Consider the following 20,263-nt stretch of genomic DNA (forward strand, 5'->3'; position numbering starts at 1 on the left):
AAGCCTCCTTTCTAGATAACTTCTTAGTTAGGCCTAATGAAAGGTATCAGTCTCCTGGAAGAAGTGGTAGAGACAGAGACTGTATCTTAATTCAAGAGGGCCTTGGATAGGCATGTGAGAGAGAGAAAGAGATAATGGTTACTGTGGATGGGCAGACTAGATGGGCCATTTGGCCTTTATCTACCGTCATGTTTCTATGTTTTTATCACAGTCGCAAAGAGTCTGGGTTTCTTTGGGACTTAACCTCTGCAATGTATGGGTAATGATAGTACTCAAAGCATACTTGTATTTTGTAATACTATAATTTTTATTGCAAGACTTAATTGTTTCTTTGCATTTTGTGTTTGTTTTGGTTCCCACCAGAAGAATGGCAGCACGACGGGCTCTGAAAGCTGTTTTGATTGATCTCAGTGGCACATTGCACATTGAAGACTTGGCTGTGCCTGGTGCCCAGGAAGCCCTTAGAAGGCAAGTTATAAGCCTCTGTTTTCGAATAAAGGCAGTCCCTGGGTTAAGAATGAGTTATGTTTTTAAAGCTGTTCTTAAGTTGGATTTGTATGTAACTCAGAACTTGTAGGTTTTAAGATTCTTGCTGCCTACCTCTGCTCCCAGCTGACAAAAGGACCAACTGCCCCTAACAGTGTTCCTTCTAAGTATGTGGTTGTGCGTGCTGTATTGCATAAACCACACAATGTTCTTAAATGTGGCCCTGCATCATTCCTGAAACTGCTGGAGGAGAAGTGTAGGACTCTTTGCCACTGGAAATATCGCTCAGTGAAATCAAATGAAGCTGCGACCATGTTCTTAAGTACGAGTCGTACTTAAGTCAAGTGTTGCTAACTCAGGGACTGTCTGTATGTTTTTAGATGTTAGATTAGAGATGAGTTATAAGATAATTGGGAATAGCAACAATTAGGGCACTGTTTTTCAACCGCCGGTCTGCAGAAAATTCCTGCCAGTCTGTGCAGGACCGGCGAGATCGATGCGGTTAAATTTCTTGCTTGGTGGTGTTGGTGGAAATCTGCTGTTCCACCCAGCTTCGGGCGATCAAGACAGGCTGCCGACGTCGGTCATTCTCTCTGTGAGTCTCACCTATGCGGAAACAGGAAGTTGAAACAAAATAGGCGGGACTCAGAAAGGGAAGGTCCTGACGTTGGCAGCCTACCCCTGCCTGCGCCGAAGAGTCGCCGCGGGGAAAGTGCAGATAGAAGGGAGAGAGCTGCAGGTGTAGGTAGAAGGGAGATGGTCAGCGTGCGCGGGGGGGTCAGCGTGTGGATTGGGGCCATCGGCAGCGTCTGTGCTGAGAGTCTGCCCACATGCGGGATACGGTGGGTAGGGGCCTGCGGCTTGTCTTGGGCGGCAGGGCCTGCGGTGCAACGCTGTTTGTGCTGGCTTGGGGGTGGACCGCGAATGTGCAGGGTGCGCAAGAACAAGATCATAGGGAGCCTTCAACAGTGGCTGTCTCCCCTCCCAGCAGCTCTTGTACTTGCCAGGGCAGTGATTCACTTCGGCAACTTCCCCTTTCCTCAGAGGCGGCAACGGACCCAAGGCTGCCTAAGTAAATCACTGCTGCAGGCAAGTACTGACAGCTGCTGGAAGGGGAGAAAGCCACTGTTGGAGGCTGGGAAGCTGCTGGATAAAGGGAAAGCTGCTATTGGACCTGGAGGGAGGTAGAAGGAGAGATGCTACTGGGAGTGGAGGAGGGAAAGGGAAGGAAAGAGAGTTAATGTTGGGGGAGGAGGGAAAGGAGAAGGAAAAAAGGAAGGAAACAGCTGGAAGGGAGATTACAGGAGGGGAAGGGGGTCAGGGTGGAATGGAGAGATCAGATGAGGGAAAGGGGAGAGACAGAGGAATGAGAAAGGAGAGAGAGATTGATGCTGGAAAGGGGGTCAGCAGAGAAATGAGAGAGGGATAAAGATGCTAGATCTGGTGTAGGAGAGATAAAAATGAAGAACGCAGTGAAGCTGAAATGAATGATGTAAAAAGGAGAGAGGAGGCACAGGCTGGATGGAAAGGGGAGGGGGCATAGAAAGAAGTCAGATACATATGGAAGGGGGAGAGAGCAGACAGTGGATGGAACGGGCAGATGCTGGATTGAAGAGACAGGGCAGACGCTGGAAAGAAGAGTGAAAAGAAGATGAAAGCAGAGACCACAAAAGGTAGAAAAAAATAATTTTATTTCTATTTTGTCATTAGAATATATCAGATTTGAAATATATATCCTGCTAGAGACATAACTGGGGACTGTAAAGCCCAGGCCGTGCTTCTTTAGCTTCCAGCTGGCTTAGGGCTCTCTCTGACCAGGGGGAACTCCACTAACACTATTCCTGTCATGTGTGACTGCAGTATTCTGTTAGCATGATATTTCTGTGTAGCATTCTGTAATAACTTGGCTTGTTCAGTTTTCTTGATAGTAAAGGGGATATATGTGAAGGGGAGGGGAGACAGGGGTTTTGTTGGTCCTTGCTCTGTATATTTATAAAATGAGAATTGTACAGAATATTGTATCTCATGGGCCGTATCGAGGTGGAAGAAGATATCTTCTTTTTCAAGGGTCCCTCGGCAACAAGGGGGCATCCGTGGAAACTCAGGGGTGGGAAACTGCACGGTGACACGAGGAAATTACATTACATTACATTAGTGATTTCTATTCTGCCTGTGCCTTGCGGTTCTAGGCGGATTACAAATTATAAGAGATCTGGACATTACCGAGAGAATTGCGTAACAACGATTATCTAGAGAAATTACATAACAGTGATTCATGTACTTTACATGGTGTGGTAGAGGATTCAATTGTAAGAATTACATAGCAGAGAATCAAGTGATAACAGGATACAGTAGAGAATATCAGTATATACGGGTTACAGACTAGAAGTTACCTAATAATGACTTAAGAAGTTTGTTGGATAGTGAGGTAAATGCTTATATAGGAGTCAGTATATGTTTGGAAGGACAGGTTCTAGGAGAAGACTAATGTGTTATTCAATAGAGGGAGAGCTTGTGCAAAAGGGGAGGATATTAGTTGGTAAGGACGTGTTTTTTGAATAGAAATGTTTTGATTTCTCTTCGAAACACTTTGATGTCTGTTGTGTTGATCATTAGTTTGGTAATGGTGGGGTCAATTTTCGCTGCCTGTGTCACTAGAAGGCTGTCGTATAGTTTCTTACGTCAGGTTCCATTATGAGGGGGGAAGGTGAATAGGTTTTGAGTTCTTCTTGATCTGGATGAGTGGTAGCGGTATAGGCGGTTGTTTAGGTAACAGGGGGCAGTTCCATGGGTTACTTTAAATAGTAGACAATAGAACTTGAATTGAGTTCTTGCTTTTATCGGAAGCCAGTGAGAGTCTACATAGGCGGGAGTGATGTGGTCAAATTTGCTGAGACAGTAGATGAGTCTGATGGCTGTGTTCTGAACGGTCTGTAGTTGTTTTATCGTGTTGTTTGGGCATGGTAGGTAGAGGCTGTTGCAGTAATCCAAGGTACTGAGTGTGAGGGATTGTACAATGATCTTGTAGTGTTCTTTGGTAAAGAACTTTCTTATTTTTCTTAGGTTTCGCATGGTGAAGAATGCCTTCTGTATGACTTTGTGTATCTGTGTCTGCATAGTGCAGCGTCTGTCTAATTGTATTCCTAGAATTTTGAGAGTGCTCTGTATGGGATGTTTGATTGCGTTTACTTCCAGTTCTGTTATAGATGGCTTTTGTTCCTTCTCTGGTAGTAGGAATTTGGTTTTCTCTGCATTCAGTTTCAGCTTATGGTTCATCATCCATTTTTCTATTGTTTCCAGTGTTGTTTTTAGGTGTCCATTGGAGCTGGGGTCTTGGATGTCAAATGGGAGAATGATGGTTATGTCATCTGCGTAGCTGAAAGAAGTTATATTTAGGGCATCTAGGGCAGTGCCTAAGGAAGCTATGAAGAGGTTGAATAGTATGGGCGATAGTGGGGTACTCCGCAGATACTGTGGTACTCCGCAGGGGTTTGTCCAGGGTTCGGATAAAATATCTTTTGACTTAACTCTATATGATCTTGTTTGAAGGAATCCTTGGAACCAGTTGTGAACTTTACCAGTTATTCCTATGGCATCTAGTGTCTGGAGAAGTATTGGATGATCTACTAAGTCAAATGCTGCTGAAAGGTCGAGTTGGATGATTAGTAACTTGTTTCCTTTGCTGAGGTGCTGTCGAGCTATATCAAGTAAAGATACCAGTAATGTTTCTGTGCTGTGATTAGCTCTGAAACCAGATTGAGTTGGATGCAGAATGTGGTGGTCTTCTAGGTAGTAGGATAGATATTGTGCTACTAGACCCTCTATGAGTTTGATGTATAGTGGTATAGAAGCGATTGGTCTATAATTTGTTGGGTTGTCTATTGGGCCTTTGGGGTCTTTTAGTATGGGGGTGATTATGATTTCGCCAAGTTCCGGAGGGAACTGACCTTCCTTGAGAGTGGTTTGCAACCATAGCGTGAGACAAGTGATGAATTTGGTGGATGCTGTTGCTAATGGGTAAGGAGGACAGTTGTTCAAATCACAGGAGGATTTGCTGTATTTTTTGTACAGCCGGTCCAGGTCTGACCATTGTGTCGTTGGGAAGTTGGTCCAGGTCCTATCTGCTGAGATGGCTTCGTCTTTTGTGGGTTTTATTAGCATCTCTTCTATGATATTTTGAGAATTGTTGAATGTGGCTCTGATTGTGATGATTTTATTTTTGAAGTAGTCCGATAGTTGTGAAGCTGATGGAGTCTGGGTTCCTTGGGTGGCGAGGAAGGGTTTGGTATCTGTGAGGTTTTTTACAATGTTGAAAAGTTTTTTGGTGTCTGGTTTTTCAGTGCCAATGAGTTTGGAGTAGTAGTCTTTACGTTTTTCCTTCAGTTTGATTTTGTATTGTTTGATTTGGGATCTCCATTCTGTTTTATTGTGGTCTTGTTTCTGTTTTTTCCATGTTCTTTCTAGTTGTCTGCAATGCCTCTTTAGGTGTAGGAGTTCGGCGTCAAACCATTTGTCTGATGGTCTGCTTATTTTGTTTTTTGTTTTTAGTGGTGCTAGTTTGTTCAAAGTGGTCTCACTAATAGAACACCATGTGTTTATGAACTCCTTGTGGTTGTTTAAGTCTAGTGCTAGGTCTACTGTGTCCCAGAAGGTAGTGGGTTCGATTTTCTGTCTGGACTTGAAGCTGGTTGTGCTTGGAATAGGTTTGATGTTATTATGCACCCAGTTGATGGTGAAGGTGTACTTGTAGTGGTCGGACCATAAGGTTGGATTCCAAGAGCCGTTGGTGATGTGGATGTTTTGTGTGTTGAGGTTGGGAGATGTGTAAGCGGCAATGTCAAGTTGATGGCCCTTTTCATGTGTGGGTTCAGGATTGAGTATCTGGTAGGATAGGGTGTTGAGGAATGAAAGAATGTCTGCTACTTGTTTGGAGGTGTGGTCTTCTAGGTGGAGATTAATGTCTCCTAGGATCAGGTTGTGTGGGGAAGATAAGGAATTCTGGAAGATAAATTCTTCTAGTTCTTGTTTAGAAGTGTTCCATTTTCCTGGTGTGACATAGCATAGAAGGCAGTTCAGAGTTCCTGTGAGAGACTTGTCTGAGAGTTGGCAGGCAAGAAGGTCTAGGTGAGGGGTGGAGTGCTTGGTTAGGACTTTAATGTTGAGGTTGTTTTTTACAATGATTGCTAGACCTCCCCCTCTTCTGTTTTCTCTGCAAACTAGCTCTAGTTTGTATCCGTTTGGGCAGAATTCAGTAATGCGAGGATCTGAGCCTGAAGTGAGCCAGGTTTCGGCTAGGAAGAGGCAGCCTAAATTATCTTTGATCAGCCAGTCTTTGATTAGTTCTGTCTTTGGGCTGATGGATAGTATATTCAAATATGCGCAAGCAATTGACGTGAGTTTAGTGGGAGATTGCGTAGTGTGAGTATTGATAATTGTTCTGGATGGTGATTGAGGTTTTTGAGAGCTGGCCTTAGTTTTTGATGGTGGTCTTTTTCCCCAGGTTGCGGGAATGTTTTCATGATTGGATGATGGACAAGGTATCAGGGTTCTGGGGGTTTGCAGTTTCCTAGTGGGTTGAAGCAGTCTGTGTGTTGTGAGGATGGGTATAGAATGAGTGTGGTATCCAGCTGTTTTCCATTTATCTAAGAGAATGGAGAGCAGTAGTAGGACTAGGCAGAGTTTGGTTGTGAGTGTTGCCTTTTTTTTTTTTGCGTGGATAGGGGTGTTAGTTCTGGAGTTTTTTGCTCTGTTGGTGTTACCTGTCTTTTTGGAGTGCCTATGCCTGTAAGTAGGATTTGTGTGTGAGCATTTGTCTATCGACCATTAAGTATGAGTCTACAGTTAAATAAAACAATGTGAACCAACTGTTAAGTAAAATCAGCAGTTAGACATGAGACTTGTTCTTGGTGCTAGTATGTGTTTAAACAGGTTAGGGCAAGAAGTCTATCAATATGTTGTTTATCAACCATTAATTATAAGTCAACAGTAATAATAAGACAAGGTAAACCAGCAGATAAATATAACAATGTATAACAAGTTATACCGGCCTTCCTGCTGGCTTACGGTGCAAGAGGCTGTGCGCTGTTGGAGGGCTCAAAATTAAGGAGACCCTGCTGGTTTCGGGGGAGGGGTGGACCGCCTCGCGCTCCCCCGCAGGATCGGGCTCCTCTCTCCTCTTTTCCTGCCTTCCTGCTGGCTCTCTAAGCAGGCAAGGCAGTGTGTCGTGGGGCAGGTTCAAAGGAGACCCCGCTGGTTTCGGGGGAGGGGCGGACTGCCTCGCGCTCCCCCGCAGGATCGGGCTCCTCTCTCCTCTTTTCCTGCCTTCCTGCTGGCTCAAGGAGCAGGCAAGGCTGTGTGCCGTTGTAGGGTTAAATTCAAAAGGAAACCCCGCTGGTTTCGGGGGAGGGGCGGACCGCCTCGCACTCCCCCGCAGGATCGGGTTCCTCTCTCCTCTTTTCCTGCCTTCCTGCTGGCTCTCTAAGCAGGCAAGGCAGTGTGTCGGGCAGGTTCAAAGGAGACCCCTCTGGTTTCGGGGGAGGGGCGGACTGCCTCGCGCTCCCTCGCAGGATCGGGCTCCTCTCTCCTCTTTTCCTGCCTTCCTGCTGGCTCAAGGAGCAGGCAAGGCTGTGTGCCGTTGTAGGGTTAAATTCAAAAGGAAACCCGCTGGTTTCGGGGGAGGGGCGGACCGCCTCGCGCTCCCCCGCAGGATCGGGCTCCTCTCTCCTTTTTCACTGAAAGGGTGGTTGATTGCTGGAATAGTCTTCCACTTCAGGTCATTGAGGCCAGCAGCGTTCCTGATTTTAAGGCCAAATGGGATAGACATGTGGGATCTATTCAAAGAGATAGGTAGGGGAGGTTCATTGGGGTGGGCAGACTAGATGGGCCGTGGCCCTTGTCTGCCCTCTATTTCTATGTTTCTATGTTTCTAATATGTAGAAGCTGATAAAGAAAAGGCCGAATTGCTTAACAGATATTTCTGAAGCGCCGGGAGTGGGACCGCAGAAGGCAAACGTGAATAGGGATGGAGGAGTAATAGACCCTGATTGATTTTTCAGAGGGTTGTATTCGTGAGGAGCTAGCTAAAATAAAGGTAGATAAAGCAATGGGGATGGTGTACATCTGAGGGTGCTGAAGGAACTTAGGGAAGTTCTGGTAGCTCCGCTGACTGACCTTTTCAACGAGTGTCTAGAGTCAGGAGTGGTAACGGAGGACTGGAGAAGGGCAGATGTAGTCCCTCTCCACAAAAGTGGAAGTAAGGAGGAAGTAGGGAATTACAGGCCGGTAAGTCTGACTTCTGTGGTAAGCAAATTAATGGAAACACTTTTAAAACAGAGCATGGTCAAGTTTCTGGAATCCTGTGGATTACAGGACCGGAGGCAACATGGATTCACTAGAGCTAGGTTTTGTTAGACAAATCTGATCAATTTCTTTAACTGGGTGACCAGAGAATTGGATAAAGGATGTGCGTTAGATATGGTGTATTTAGACTACTAGGTTTGTTATGGTTGGGGTTTTTATTTTTTTCGTACTTCTCGAAAAAAATAAAATCCAAACCATAACAAACCTAGTAATAAACTCAATCACATACCCCATTCAACCCACTGTAAAACTTCTGGGAATGACGATAGACAGATGCTGCACCATGCAACCACAAATCAACAAAACAATACAGAAATCATTCACAGTCATGAGAAGCCTAAGGCAAGTTTGAAAATTCTTCGACAGAAAACAGTTCCAGCTCATGGTCCAGTCCCTAGTCCTAGGTCTCCTTGACTACTGCAACATCCTCTATCTCCCCTGCCCCGCAACAATGATAAAACAACTACAAACAGTACAAAATACAGCCCTGAGACTAATCCTATTCACTAAGAAAACATGACCACATCACCAAGGCATACCTTGACTCACACTGGCTCCCAATTCAAGCAAGAATACTATTTAAATTCTACTGTCTATTATTTAATAAATGGTGACAGCCCAGCCTACTTGAGCAACCACCTAATCCAAAATACCACAATCAGACACAGAAGAACCCAGACACTATTCACATACCCTCCAATCAGAGACATCAAACGGAAAAAAACTGTACGATGGCCTTCTAGCCACACAGGCAGCAAAACTAGACCACCAACTCTCCAATCTACTAATCGCGGCCCTAGACTACAAAACTTTCAGAAAAGAAATAAAAACCCTGCTACTCAAGAAATCCATGAAGACTAATACCGTATGAAACATTTCAATCCTCTGAAGCAACCCGCTCTACTCTGTAGCACCTCTGGACATGTCCAGAAATCCTCTTCTGTAATCTGCCTTGAACCGCAAGGTAATGGTGGAATAAAAATCACTAATAATAATAATAACTTTATTTTTGTATACCGCAGTACCACAACAGTTCAGAGCAGTTTACAAAGGAAGAGATTGTATACAACAGACATGTTACATATAAGACATTCAAATTCGCTTAGCAGTTGGGACTAGTCAGGTATATCCAGAAGCATATCGGGGATACAAGGCAGGGGGGAAGTCAGAGAAATTTGTCAAAGAGATAGGTTTTAATTGATTTCCTGAAAGTTTGGTAGGAGGGTGAATTTGAAATGAGGGTGGTTAGACATTTATTCCATTTTCCTGCTTGGAATGATGGAGATCTATCAAGGAATCTCTTGTAGATGCAGCCCTTTAAGGACGGGAAGGCAAACAGGTAGGCATTACGTGTGCGGGAGGGGCCTGAGAATTCAAAATGATCCGACAGGTAGATAGGGGAAGAGCCTGTTAAGGTTTTGAAGCGGAGGCAAGCATAAGTGCTAAAGACATTTTATACCTGCAATGGGTACTTAAAATGCTCATGGTATCAGGAGGTGTACAACAGTATTACTTACCCATGCTATTGCCTGGAAAATCCAAACATGAAAAGCAAACCAGTAACAGCAGTGAAAATCGATACCAATCCAGAAGAACCCATATATTTTCATAAAGCAAATTTTAACCAAAAAAGCCCAAACTTAACTGTGAAAATGAACTTATTGTTTCCTTCTAGTCACTGAGAACTTTCCCGATAGAAGTGAGGTACTTTTTTTCCTTCCCTTCTCTGGCCTAGGTTACGCAGTGCTCCTATTGCCATTAAATTTGTTACAAATACAACCAAAGAGTGCAAGCGGACCCTCCTGGAAAGGCTGAGGGGGTTGGAATTCGACATTACTGAGGATGAGATCTTCACGTCTTTAACTGCAGCTAGGAATCTTCTGGAACAAAAGCAAGTCAGACCCCTGCTACTGGTGGACAATAGTGCTCTTCCTGACTTTGAAGGTACAGTGCTTGAACAGAGTATTTATGCTTTAATTTTTCCTCTTTCTGTTCTTACTGTGGCTGAAGCACAGTGAAAGTGGGTGTCTTTGATTTGAAAGTTGTATCCTCCCTTGCCTCCATCCCCCCCTCCCTCGCTGAATGATTCACTTACATCAGGGGTGTCAAAATCCCTCCTCGAGGGCCGCAATCCAGTCGGGTTTTCAGGATTTCCCCAATGAATATGCATGAGATCTATTTGCATGTACTGCTTTCAATGTATGCTAATAGATCTCTTGCATATTCATTGGGGAAATCCTGAAAACCCGACTGGATTGCGGCCCTCGAGGAGGGACTTTGACACCCCTGACTTACATTAAATAATAATAACAGTTTATACCGCAGGACCGTGAAGTTCTATGTGGTTTACAATGATTAAAAAATGTTACAGATTGAGTAGTACTAACAGAGTTAAAGTTAGCAGTCAGTTATGGGGAAAGATTGTAGTTGCCTACGTACTTTAGGAACAGATGTTTTTAGGTGTTTCCTAAATTCCCCATAAGTATTCGCAAGCATGTTTCAGCTTACTTCTGTATCGGGAGCATAAGCAAGTGTCTAAAATCAATAACAAAACATATGACATGTATGACTGTATATAAAAATGTTTTTTTGAGGGTTTTTTTCCAAAGGATCGCTAAACTGTGCGATATTCTTCACGCTGTATCTTTACGGATTTGATTCTCATTATTTGCTTTGTCATTTACCTAAATGGGACTCCTGATGCAGGCATTTTAGCCGAAATGCGTTTGACTTATAAGACTTTTTTGTGCATGTTTTTATTTATTGGTTGCTAATAAAGAGGGTTTTGAAGACCAGGCGCGCTCTGCTCTCTCTCCATTGGACTTTCTGCATATAAAAATGTCCATATTGTACATGGATGGAATTTAAAAAATGGATATTGCCACATATAATTTTTTTTTTAGTGCTGTACTGTACATAACAATGTTACCGCTGGCTTTTACAAAGCCATGGTGGAGGTTTCTACCAAGGGCCGGCGAGGTCAATGCTCAAAGAATTTCTATGAGCATCAGAGCATTGACCTCGCCGGCCTGCGATAGAAACTTCTACCTCAGCTTTGTAAAAGGAGCCCTAAATAAATTGATTATAGTAGATAAATGTGTGATTATAATTAAAATGATTATGGAAAACAATTCAATACTTTAAAAAAAGTGGAAACTATAGAAACATGATGGCAGATAAAGGCCAAATGGCCCATCCACAGTAACTGAAATAAAATTAATTTATGCATCATATAATTGGTGCAATTTTATATAAAACTTCTTACACATTTTTTAGCCTCGTGATAAAGTTGCATCTAACAGATGTTCCATTGTTAATCTTGAAATACTTTAACATCTAATTACATTACATTAGTGATTTCTATTCTGCCATTACCTTGCATAAGACTTTTCATGGTATTACGAAATACAAAGGGGTAATTTGAACATTTTAGATTTGCTAAGGAGTAGATAGTATTGTAGGTGTAGCTTTGGACAGATCTGGTTGTGTTAAATAGGTTTTATGTATTTTTTGAAGAGTAGGGTTTTTGTTTCTTTTTTTGATGGTTTTGTAATCTATGGTCAAAGACAGCGGGTTGATGAGTTGTCTGTCTAGTTTTGCTGCTCTGGTGGCCAGTAGGTTGTCATATACAAATTACAGCTATACTCGCTCGAGGAGCGCAGAGAGAGGGGAGACATGATCGAGACGTTCAAGTATCTTACGGGCCGCATCGAGGCGGAGGAAGATATCTTCTTTTTCAAGGGTCCCACGACAACAAGAGGGCATCCGTTGAAAATCAGGGGCGGGAAACTATGAGGTGACACCAGGAAATTCTTTTTCACTGAAAGAGTGGTTGATCGCTGGAATAGTCTTCCACTACAGGTGATTAAGGCCAGCAGCGTGCCTGATTTTAAGGCCAAATGGGATCGGCACATGGGATCTATTCACAGGGCAAAGGTAGGGGAGGGACATTAGGGTGGGCAGACTAGATGGGCCGTGGGCCCTTATCTGCCGTCTATTTCTATGTTTCTATGTTTCTATATAGTTTTCTTTGTTTGACATTTTTGGTTGGTGGGTGTGTGAATAGTGTGTGGGTTCTCCTGTGTCTGGTTGAGGTGGATTGAGTTAGGTGGTTATTCCAGTAGGTTGGGCTTTCTCCATTTTAGTAGGCAATATCTAATAATTTGACCACTTACAAAAACATTTAGATTGAAATCTAGATTTATAAACAATACACTCGAATTTTCCCTTTGCAAAAAATCTATACAGTACTCTATTTTCTAGATCTTCAGTCTTATCCAGTATACGCCTATTGACATCTCCAGCTCCTGAAAATTAGTCTTGTTACCCTGCAGCCATACCCCAAATTTCTTGAGATTTTGCTGTGAATTCACCGAGGCACGTCACGGCCATCTAACCTTCTAAATTATCCCACCCAAATCTTTCTCCACATTTGTCACATTCCACAAAAGCATCCTGTTTAAGAGTACATGTGCAGCCCAGCCAAAAGGGTGGCTTCTCCGATTCTTCCACTTTGTAGTCATCCATCTTTAGCTTTGCTGAGCATAAACGAAGGGCAAAAAAATAGAAAAGTATAGCGGCCTATAGGCCGGTGTAAAAAAAACCAACCAACCAAAAAACAAACTTACATAGGGAGGAGCACATAGCTCCTTTATCTTACCTTCTTGTTTTATTTATTTATTTATTTATTCAATTTTCTATACTGTTCTTCCAAGGGAGCTCAGAACGGTTTACATTAATTTATTCAGGTACTCAAGCATTTTTCCCTGTCTGTCCCGGTGGGCTCACAATCTATCTAATGTACCTGGGGCAATGGGGGGATTAAGTGACTTGCCCGGGGTCACAAGGAGCAGCGTGGGTTTGAACCCACAACCTCAGGGTGCTGAGGCTGTAGCTTTAGCCACTGCACCACTCTACTAGTAAAAGTGAGCCAAGTATAGGACAATCAAGCCATTGTGACATCACTGATGAGGTTGGCTCTTTGGCATTGGTGGAATGAGGCATTGTGATGTCACAATACCAGCTGTGGTTATCAGAGGCTGAAACTTTTCACACTATTTATTTATTCAATTCTCTATACTGTTCTCCCAGAGGAGCTCAGAATGGTTTACATGAATTTATTCAGGTACTCTAGCATTTTTCCCTGTCTATCCTGCTGTACTCACAATCTATCTAATGTATTTAAGTGACTTGCCCAGGGTCACAAGGAGCAGCGTGGGTTTGAACCCACAACCCCAGGGTGCTGAGGCTGTAGCTTTAACTACTCTGCCACACTATTCCCTTTGTTTTGCCCAAACTGTTCTTGCTTCTTTATACAGAAAGGGAATATGGGAAATTGTCTAACTGAACTTTTGTCCAGAGTTTTTGGCTGTTTGCATTTACAAAAAGAAGACATGATCCATCTTGGATTAAATAGAAAATCTCTCAATGTATTGTACTGCCCTTGAACATATCTGCACTTTCCTAAGTTGAGTTGAAGAGTGGATGCAATATGTACATTTTCTTATTATGCTTCTGTCTGTCTAGATCAGGGGATGGTATGGCCATGTGTTTTGAACCTAGAACCTCTCATCTGCAACTTTATTGTTTTGTGGTTTGTTTTGTCTGCAGGAATAGATACAAACAATCCCAATGCAGTGGTAATTGGACTAGCACCAGAACATTTTAGCTACCAAACTATGAATAAGGCTTTCCGGTAAGTCATATTCAAGCATCATATATGTGGTGGTACGGAAGGGCAATTAATTTTACTGCCTTATTCTTCTGCTAGACCAGTTCAGACAAGTGGGTTGAGCTCCCCATCTTGAGTCTCAGTGGCATCATCACTGGTATAAGGATTGGTGCACTCCTGGGACTGTCCAGTATTCTTTGCCTCCTGGAGATGATCATAGTCTGAATTGGTGCAGATGGAGTTTTTTTATTAATCTGGCTCCCTGAGATATGGTCATGGTTTCCAATGTTCAGTTCTTTGATAGCAGCTCTCAAGGGTTATGGATCTTTATCCTGACTGAGTTGGGGAAAGAGAACCCCTTCCAACCTCCTTTGCCAGAAGGAGGTTGGAAGGGGGGAAAGCCAGAGCATCCTGGTCATTTCTCTTTCCCTCCTAATTGTCCTGCTCTTCCTGCCTCCTTCTCTTCAATAGCACTGGTCCCAAAGAGTAAAAAGGTTTTTGGAGGAAAAGTCCATAGTCTGTTATTGAGAAAGACATGGGAGAAGCCACTGTTTGCCCTGGATCGGTAGCATGGAATATTGCTACTACTCAGGTTTTGGCCAGGTACTAGTGACCTGGATTGGCCACCATGAGAACGGGCTACTGGGCTTGATGGACCATTGGTCTGACACAATGGTCCAAGTCCATTATGGTCTTATGTTCTTAAAAAAGGGAACACACTGAGAGCTTCTTAGGCTCTGTGGCTTGGGTGAGCATTTCCAGTTCAGCATTATGCGGATGTTAATGGTGATGTTTTTATGCAGAAAAGGGACCAGTGTCCACCTGTACCTGGACGACCAGTTAATCAGAGCTGATTCAGAAAAGAAGGCCAGCTCAGCCACATTCCAGGTGATCTAGCTGTTGAAGGGCTTGGCGGAGAAGTGAATTATGCCAAAAGCAGTTTGCAGCTTACCTAATCCCTGGAATACTTAGGAACATGGTTTGGTACCATGCTTGGCAGCTAGCTTGGTATACTTCGAGCTCTGAGAACCTAAGATTACCTACAGTTTCTGGGCTCTATAATGGTAACTAGATCTAATGCCATGGGCAGCAGTTCACATGTCCCTTCAGAAGGCATTGCTCTCTAGGTAGTCCTCTCGGTCACAGGACTATGACACTTGACATCTATTGTGAGAGATGGTGTTGAGTGTCACTGGCCTGATGGTATCTTTCTCAGAATTTTCTCAAGGGAATAGCTCTGGAGCCTCCCCATTGTTTGGTCACAATGATTGCCAGTGTCCTCAACTAAGGAACACAGGTAGCAAGGGGGAGATGTGGTTACTTCTGTCTGTTTGTTTCCTGAAGGATGTAGCAGTTCAGTTAACACTGGAAGCATTTTATCCCTGCTGATGGGGGCAATAGTTCAGTTCCTTTCATATAATACAATAACGGTGACCTATATCAACAAGCAAGGAGACATCAAGAATATAGCATGGTATTGAAGGTCAGTGGATAGAGAGAGGTGCCTGGTGGCCATTTTGGCAGCTAACATTACAGTTGTGGAAAATTTGCAAGTGGATTTCCTCAGTTAGAATTTGTTGGACTTATGGAAGCTGGGAGCACAATCTTGTTGGGGCAGCTAGTCTATAATCTGATGGTGTCCAGGCAGAATGTCCACTCAATTATACTTCACTAAAAGTCTATGTTCTCTGCTTCTGTGTGCTGGTTGGGGAATATAACCCACTTATCTGGACTGGTCTATGAGGACTCAAGGAAAGGAAATTAAGAGGTAAGAACAAATTTCACCTTTTAACTTAATGCCTATAAGGAAGATAATTAGAATGAAAAGGAATAAATTGAATAAAATGTGACAGACTTTACTATGTTATAATTAATGACTGAGTGAAAAGTGACACACTTTGTATACCAGATAGTTAAAGAGAAATACACTTTCTGTGAAGATAAGCAGGATAAAATAGTCTTATGTGTGGGTGGTGACATCGGACACAGCCAACTTTTTTAAAATGTTGCATTCCATGCCATTGTCGTACAGGATCTAGCCAGTCACCATTTTTTCTTTAGAGTTATAACAGTCATACAAAACTTTACTGCAGTGATAATATCCTTATGCCTTCATAGTTAAGAGGGGGATTTAGTCCAGAGGTAACTGTGTTGGCTCCACTGGGAAACAGTGATCATAACATGATCAAATTTGAGCTGACATCGAGTGGCATCACTAAAGAAATCTACTGTAGCAGCATTTAATTTTTGAAAAGGCAACTACGATAAAATGAAGAAATGGTTAAAAAAAAACCTAAAAGGTTTGGCAACGGTGGTTAGGACTTTAAATCAGGCAAGGAAGTTATTTAAAGTGGGGATTGAAAGATGACCTTCAGACAGGGATCCAGTCTGTGTTGAAAATCAATTTAATGGCAAATAATGTCAATATGTATGAACTCAACACTGTCAATGTTTCGATACAACAAATGTATCTTCCTCAGGAGTCTATAAACAAATATATGATAAATAAATAATACAATACACCTAAAACATATATGCAAAATATGCGTAAAACCATCTTATGTGTTTACATAAAACACCCAGGGCTCCTTTTACGAAGCCGTGTTAGCGGTTTTATCGCACAAACCTTTTTAGCCGCGCTAACCCCCATGCTAGCCAAAAAACTACCACCTGCTCAAGAGGAGGCGGGTGCGGCTAGCGTGGTTGGCAAATTAGCACACGCTCTTATGTGCGTTAAACCACTAACGCGGCTTCGTAAAAGGAGCCCCCAGTATAGCATGGATTATTATCTTCCCCTTTTACAAAACCGTAGCACAGTTTCTAGCCCGGCCGTGGGCGTCAGAACTGTTATCACCACGGCTGGCACTAACAACTGCATTACGGGGGGGGGGGGTATATGCGGAAAGTTATTTTTTTTATTTTACATAGTGATTGCCACGTTGAAATTTTGTTTTTTATATTAAGGAAAAGGCTTTGTAACAAAGAACATTTTTTATAAATCTGCAAGGACTGCTCCCTGGTACAATGGAGCATGCAGGGCGTTTTTCCATATATTCTCTGCCGGTCTGCCTCGTTTCTTTGATCGCCCACGTTTTTATGCGATATTCTAATATTAGCGGTAAGTAGTTTTACGTTTATTCTTGTTTGTTTCTTTTAACATTTAAGGCCTTGAAGCTCTATTTTTAAATATCTCTGCCCATCTAACTGCCTCCTCTTTATGATTTCCTGTGCTTTTGTGTGATGTTCTGCAATCAGCAACTTAAGATCACTTTTGCTGGGTTTTTTAAAAATACTTAAGTCTTATATACCCTATTTTTAAGATATCTAAGGCTCAAACGAATTTTAGAAGCTTATATTTTTGAACATTCTTTAAAGTTGAAACTCTAGATTGCCTTTGGGAATGTCTTTTTAAATTATTGGACCACATATATATATTTATTTATTTTGGTATTTATACACCACTTATAGCCTAAGTGGTTTACATTTAGGTACTCAAGTATTTATTCAATTTTCTATACTGTTCTCCCAGGAGAGCTCAGAACGGTTTACATGTGATTGTTCAGGTACTCTAACATTTTTCCCTGTCTGTCCAGGTGGGCTCACAATTTATCTAATGTACCTGGGGCAATGGGGGGGATTAAGTGATTTGCCCAGGGTCACAAGGAGCAGTGGGGGTTTGAACCCACAACCCCATAGCGCTGAGGCTGTAGCTTTAACACTCTCCCTATTTCTCCCTATCTGTCCCAGTGGCTCACAATCTAACATACCTGAGGCACTGGAGTGTTAAGTGACTTGCCCAGGGTCACAAGGAGTAGCGCTGGGCTTTAACTTGCAACCTCAAGGTGGCCCTTACCACTAGGCCACTCCTACTCTTATCTTAGCGTTTCAATGATAGAAACACTTATTGAATATTCCAGGTGTTGATGATCTGCTCGTAATTGGAGGCTAGATGATGATGTCAATAGGTATGTCACTACTTTCTCTCACCTTTATCCTTTAGTGGCCAGAGGGTGGTGGTGGTGATAAAATGGTTGCTTTCATTTTACATAACTTTTCATTTTCATGGCGCTCTATGTACAATGTACTACATCTGGTGGTTTTATTCAAATGGGATATTTTATTGATAACAATTAAATATGTTTTGGGCGAATACACTTTTGTACACACCATGACTTTTTATATAATTGGCTCAGATTCACTTTTTAATCATTTATATAAGAACATAAGAATAGCCTTACTGGATCAGACCAATGGTTCAACTAGCCCAGTCACCTGTCCTCACTGTGGCCAATCCAGGTCACTAGTACCTGGCAAAAACTCATGTATTTTTACTGGCATGAGCACAATTGATAATTTATTTTATTCATTTTTTAATACTATATAAGATGGTTTATACACATATTTTGTGTATTGTATTATTTATTATATATTCATTTTGTAGATTCCTGAAGAAGATATATTTGTTTTATCGAAACACTGACAGTGTCGAGTTCGTACATATCATTACTTGCCAATAAATTGATTTTCAACATAGACTGGTTCCCTGTGTGAAGTCTCTTAATCCTGGAACAATAATTTATTGCTCTTAATCTTTTATTTCCAAAAATTAAAAATAAATCATGTGCTCTATATATAAATATATATCCCATGTGAAACTGTATAGTGCTCGGAAAATGGATACAAGTTTGAGTTTGAGCCATAGCAACTTCCTTAAAATCAACAAACAAAAAACGAGGGTGCTCTGGTTTGGCGACCACAGTCTGCTACCTTGTAAGGAATTAGTGCTACCTACAGGCGAGATGCTCAAGATAACTAACTCAACAAACTTGCTAGGAGTTACACAAGATTCCTCCCTAACCTTCAAAAGCTACATCGCTTCTCTGGCAAAAAAGTTTTTCTTCAGATAGAGGCAACTAAGATCAATCATAACGGCTCTGTCCCAAAGCAGTTTTAGGAAGGTGGCACAAGCTGTCTTACTACCCCATCTAGACTACTGCAACTCCCTCTACTACAGTGTCACAAAGAAAGAACTAAAAAGCACCTTCCAAGTGCTCCAAAATTTAGCGGCAAGGCTGATCTTCCATTCCCACCGCTTCGAGAGGGCAAGCCCATTGCTACTCAAACTATACTGGCTACCTGTGAAAAAAAGAATTCACTATAAGTTAGTCTGTATGATTCACAAGTCCAGCTGACTAGTGACTAGCATTCTGGTTTCACACACCTTCCTCAATTCAAAGACCACACAGTGATTTAAAATACTGTTTCTGTCCTCTCAAGGAGTACTTCAGAAAAGTAGGTTTAACTCCACTTTCGAGTCCCTAGGACTACATATCTGGAACAGTTTACCTGTCCACCTGCAACGACTACCCACAAGTTGCCTGTTCAGGAATCGAGTCCCTAGGACTACATATCTGGAACAGTTTGCCTGTCCACCTGCAACGACTACCCATGCGTTGCCTGTTCAGGAAAAGATTAAATACATATCTCTTCCCCCAGTAGACTCAACTCCTCCCAGCCATCTTCTTCCCACACACTGAAAATGACATGGCAATACTGAACTCACAATCAATAACGCTATATCGCACATGTAACTCAACTTGCTGTAAGCCACAATGATTCCACGTTGAAATTTGCGGGGTATAAGAAGTTGTATTGTATTGTACTATACAACGTAGCTCATATCTCAAACAGTGAAGGAGAACTCATTTTCAATCATTGCACTTGTCCAAAATGTGCTTCTTCAGATCTTAATTTCAGAAAAATGGGAGAAGATTAAGAGTACTTATCCGTTTCAACTCTTTACTTCCACTTCTCTTATGCTTCATTAGAAGAATCACCGTGATATTTTTGTAAGACACGTCTTTCACTTCAAAATATATCCATCAAATTTTCACCTCTGAAACTTACTTTCTTATTACACTAGAAGTGCTAGTGTTCAATGTGAAGAAAAAGAATGAAAATAAAAAATACCTTTGAAAAGGTGATATTTTTAATTACCTTTCTTCTACAAATAGTTTACTTTTCTATATCGGAAGCAGCTAGTCATAGTCAATATTAATAGACATTAAAGGGCAGATCTATAACTGGTATTCTATAACAGCATCTGGGCATCCAGGTTCTTTTGTAGAATACTGATGTAATCTATTGGCATGCCTAACATCTACCTGCCCGCACACAAGTAATAGACTGCACGCATAAAAGTGGCAGGATGTGTATAGCATGCATTATTCTGTAACCTGTGCAAACGGTTCCATGTACATACACTGTTACAGAACAGCACTTCTGGAACTCTAACAGCTAGGTGTACACGTGTGAGGGGAGGTGTGGTCTAGTGCAGTGTTTTACAACCTTTTTACACCTGTGGACCGGCAAACTACTAGGACTAAAATTAAAAAACCCCGTTTCCGCCCCATCTCAGTGAACTCGGTCCCCGCAAATCATCTGGTCCCATCCACACAAGCCTCAGTTATGATTTTATATTGGACTAGTGTTTAAGCCCGTTAAATTAACGGGTGCTAGAATAGATGTGGAATCTTAATATTTTATAAAATTTGCAGAAAACTTAACATGATAGCTTTAAAATGTTCTACCCTCCCCAAGCAACAATGCATACAAACATGTAGAGCAAAGTTTAAACTATGTAAAAACTCAGTCAACTGAATATAACAGACATACCGTACTTCCCAGGCAACATAATAAACCCTGAGAAATTAAAGAATGTAAAGGAATGTTTGGTGCTTAGATGTT

The 20,263-nt window shown here is 42.1% G+C and overlaps 1 protein-coding gene across 2 annotated transcripts in view; it reads left to right on the plus strand.

Annotated features, from left to right (window-relative positions):
• The window catches only part of HDHD2 (haloacid dehalogenase like hydrolase domain containing 2), a 78,923-nt gene that overhangs the window by 14,753 nt on the left and 43,907 nt on the right, over positions 1–20,263 (plus strand). The window contains exons 2-4 of one of the 2 annotated variants that reach the window (XM_033934879.1): positions 364–468; positions 9,581–9,789; positions 13,456–13,540. In XM_033934879.1, coding sequence (XP_033790770.1) covers positions 368–468; positions 9,581–9,789; positions 13,456–13,540 — 395 coding nt within the window. In that variant the 5' untranslated portion in view covers positions 364–367. The remainder of the gene's footprint in view (positions 1–363; positions 469–9,580; positions 9,790–13,455; positions 13,541–20,263) is intronic. The other variant, XM_033934886.1, reaches the window with a different exon arrangement.

The sequence above is a fragment of the Geotrypetes seraphini genome, chromosome 1 (assembly GCF_902459505.1).
Source record: "Geotrypetes seraphini chromosome 1, aGeoSer1.1, whole genome shotgun sequence".
NCBI lineage: Eukaryota > Metazoa > Chordata > Amphibia > Gymnophiona > Dermophiidae > Geotrypetes > Geotrypetes seraphini.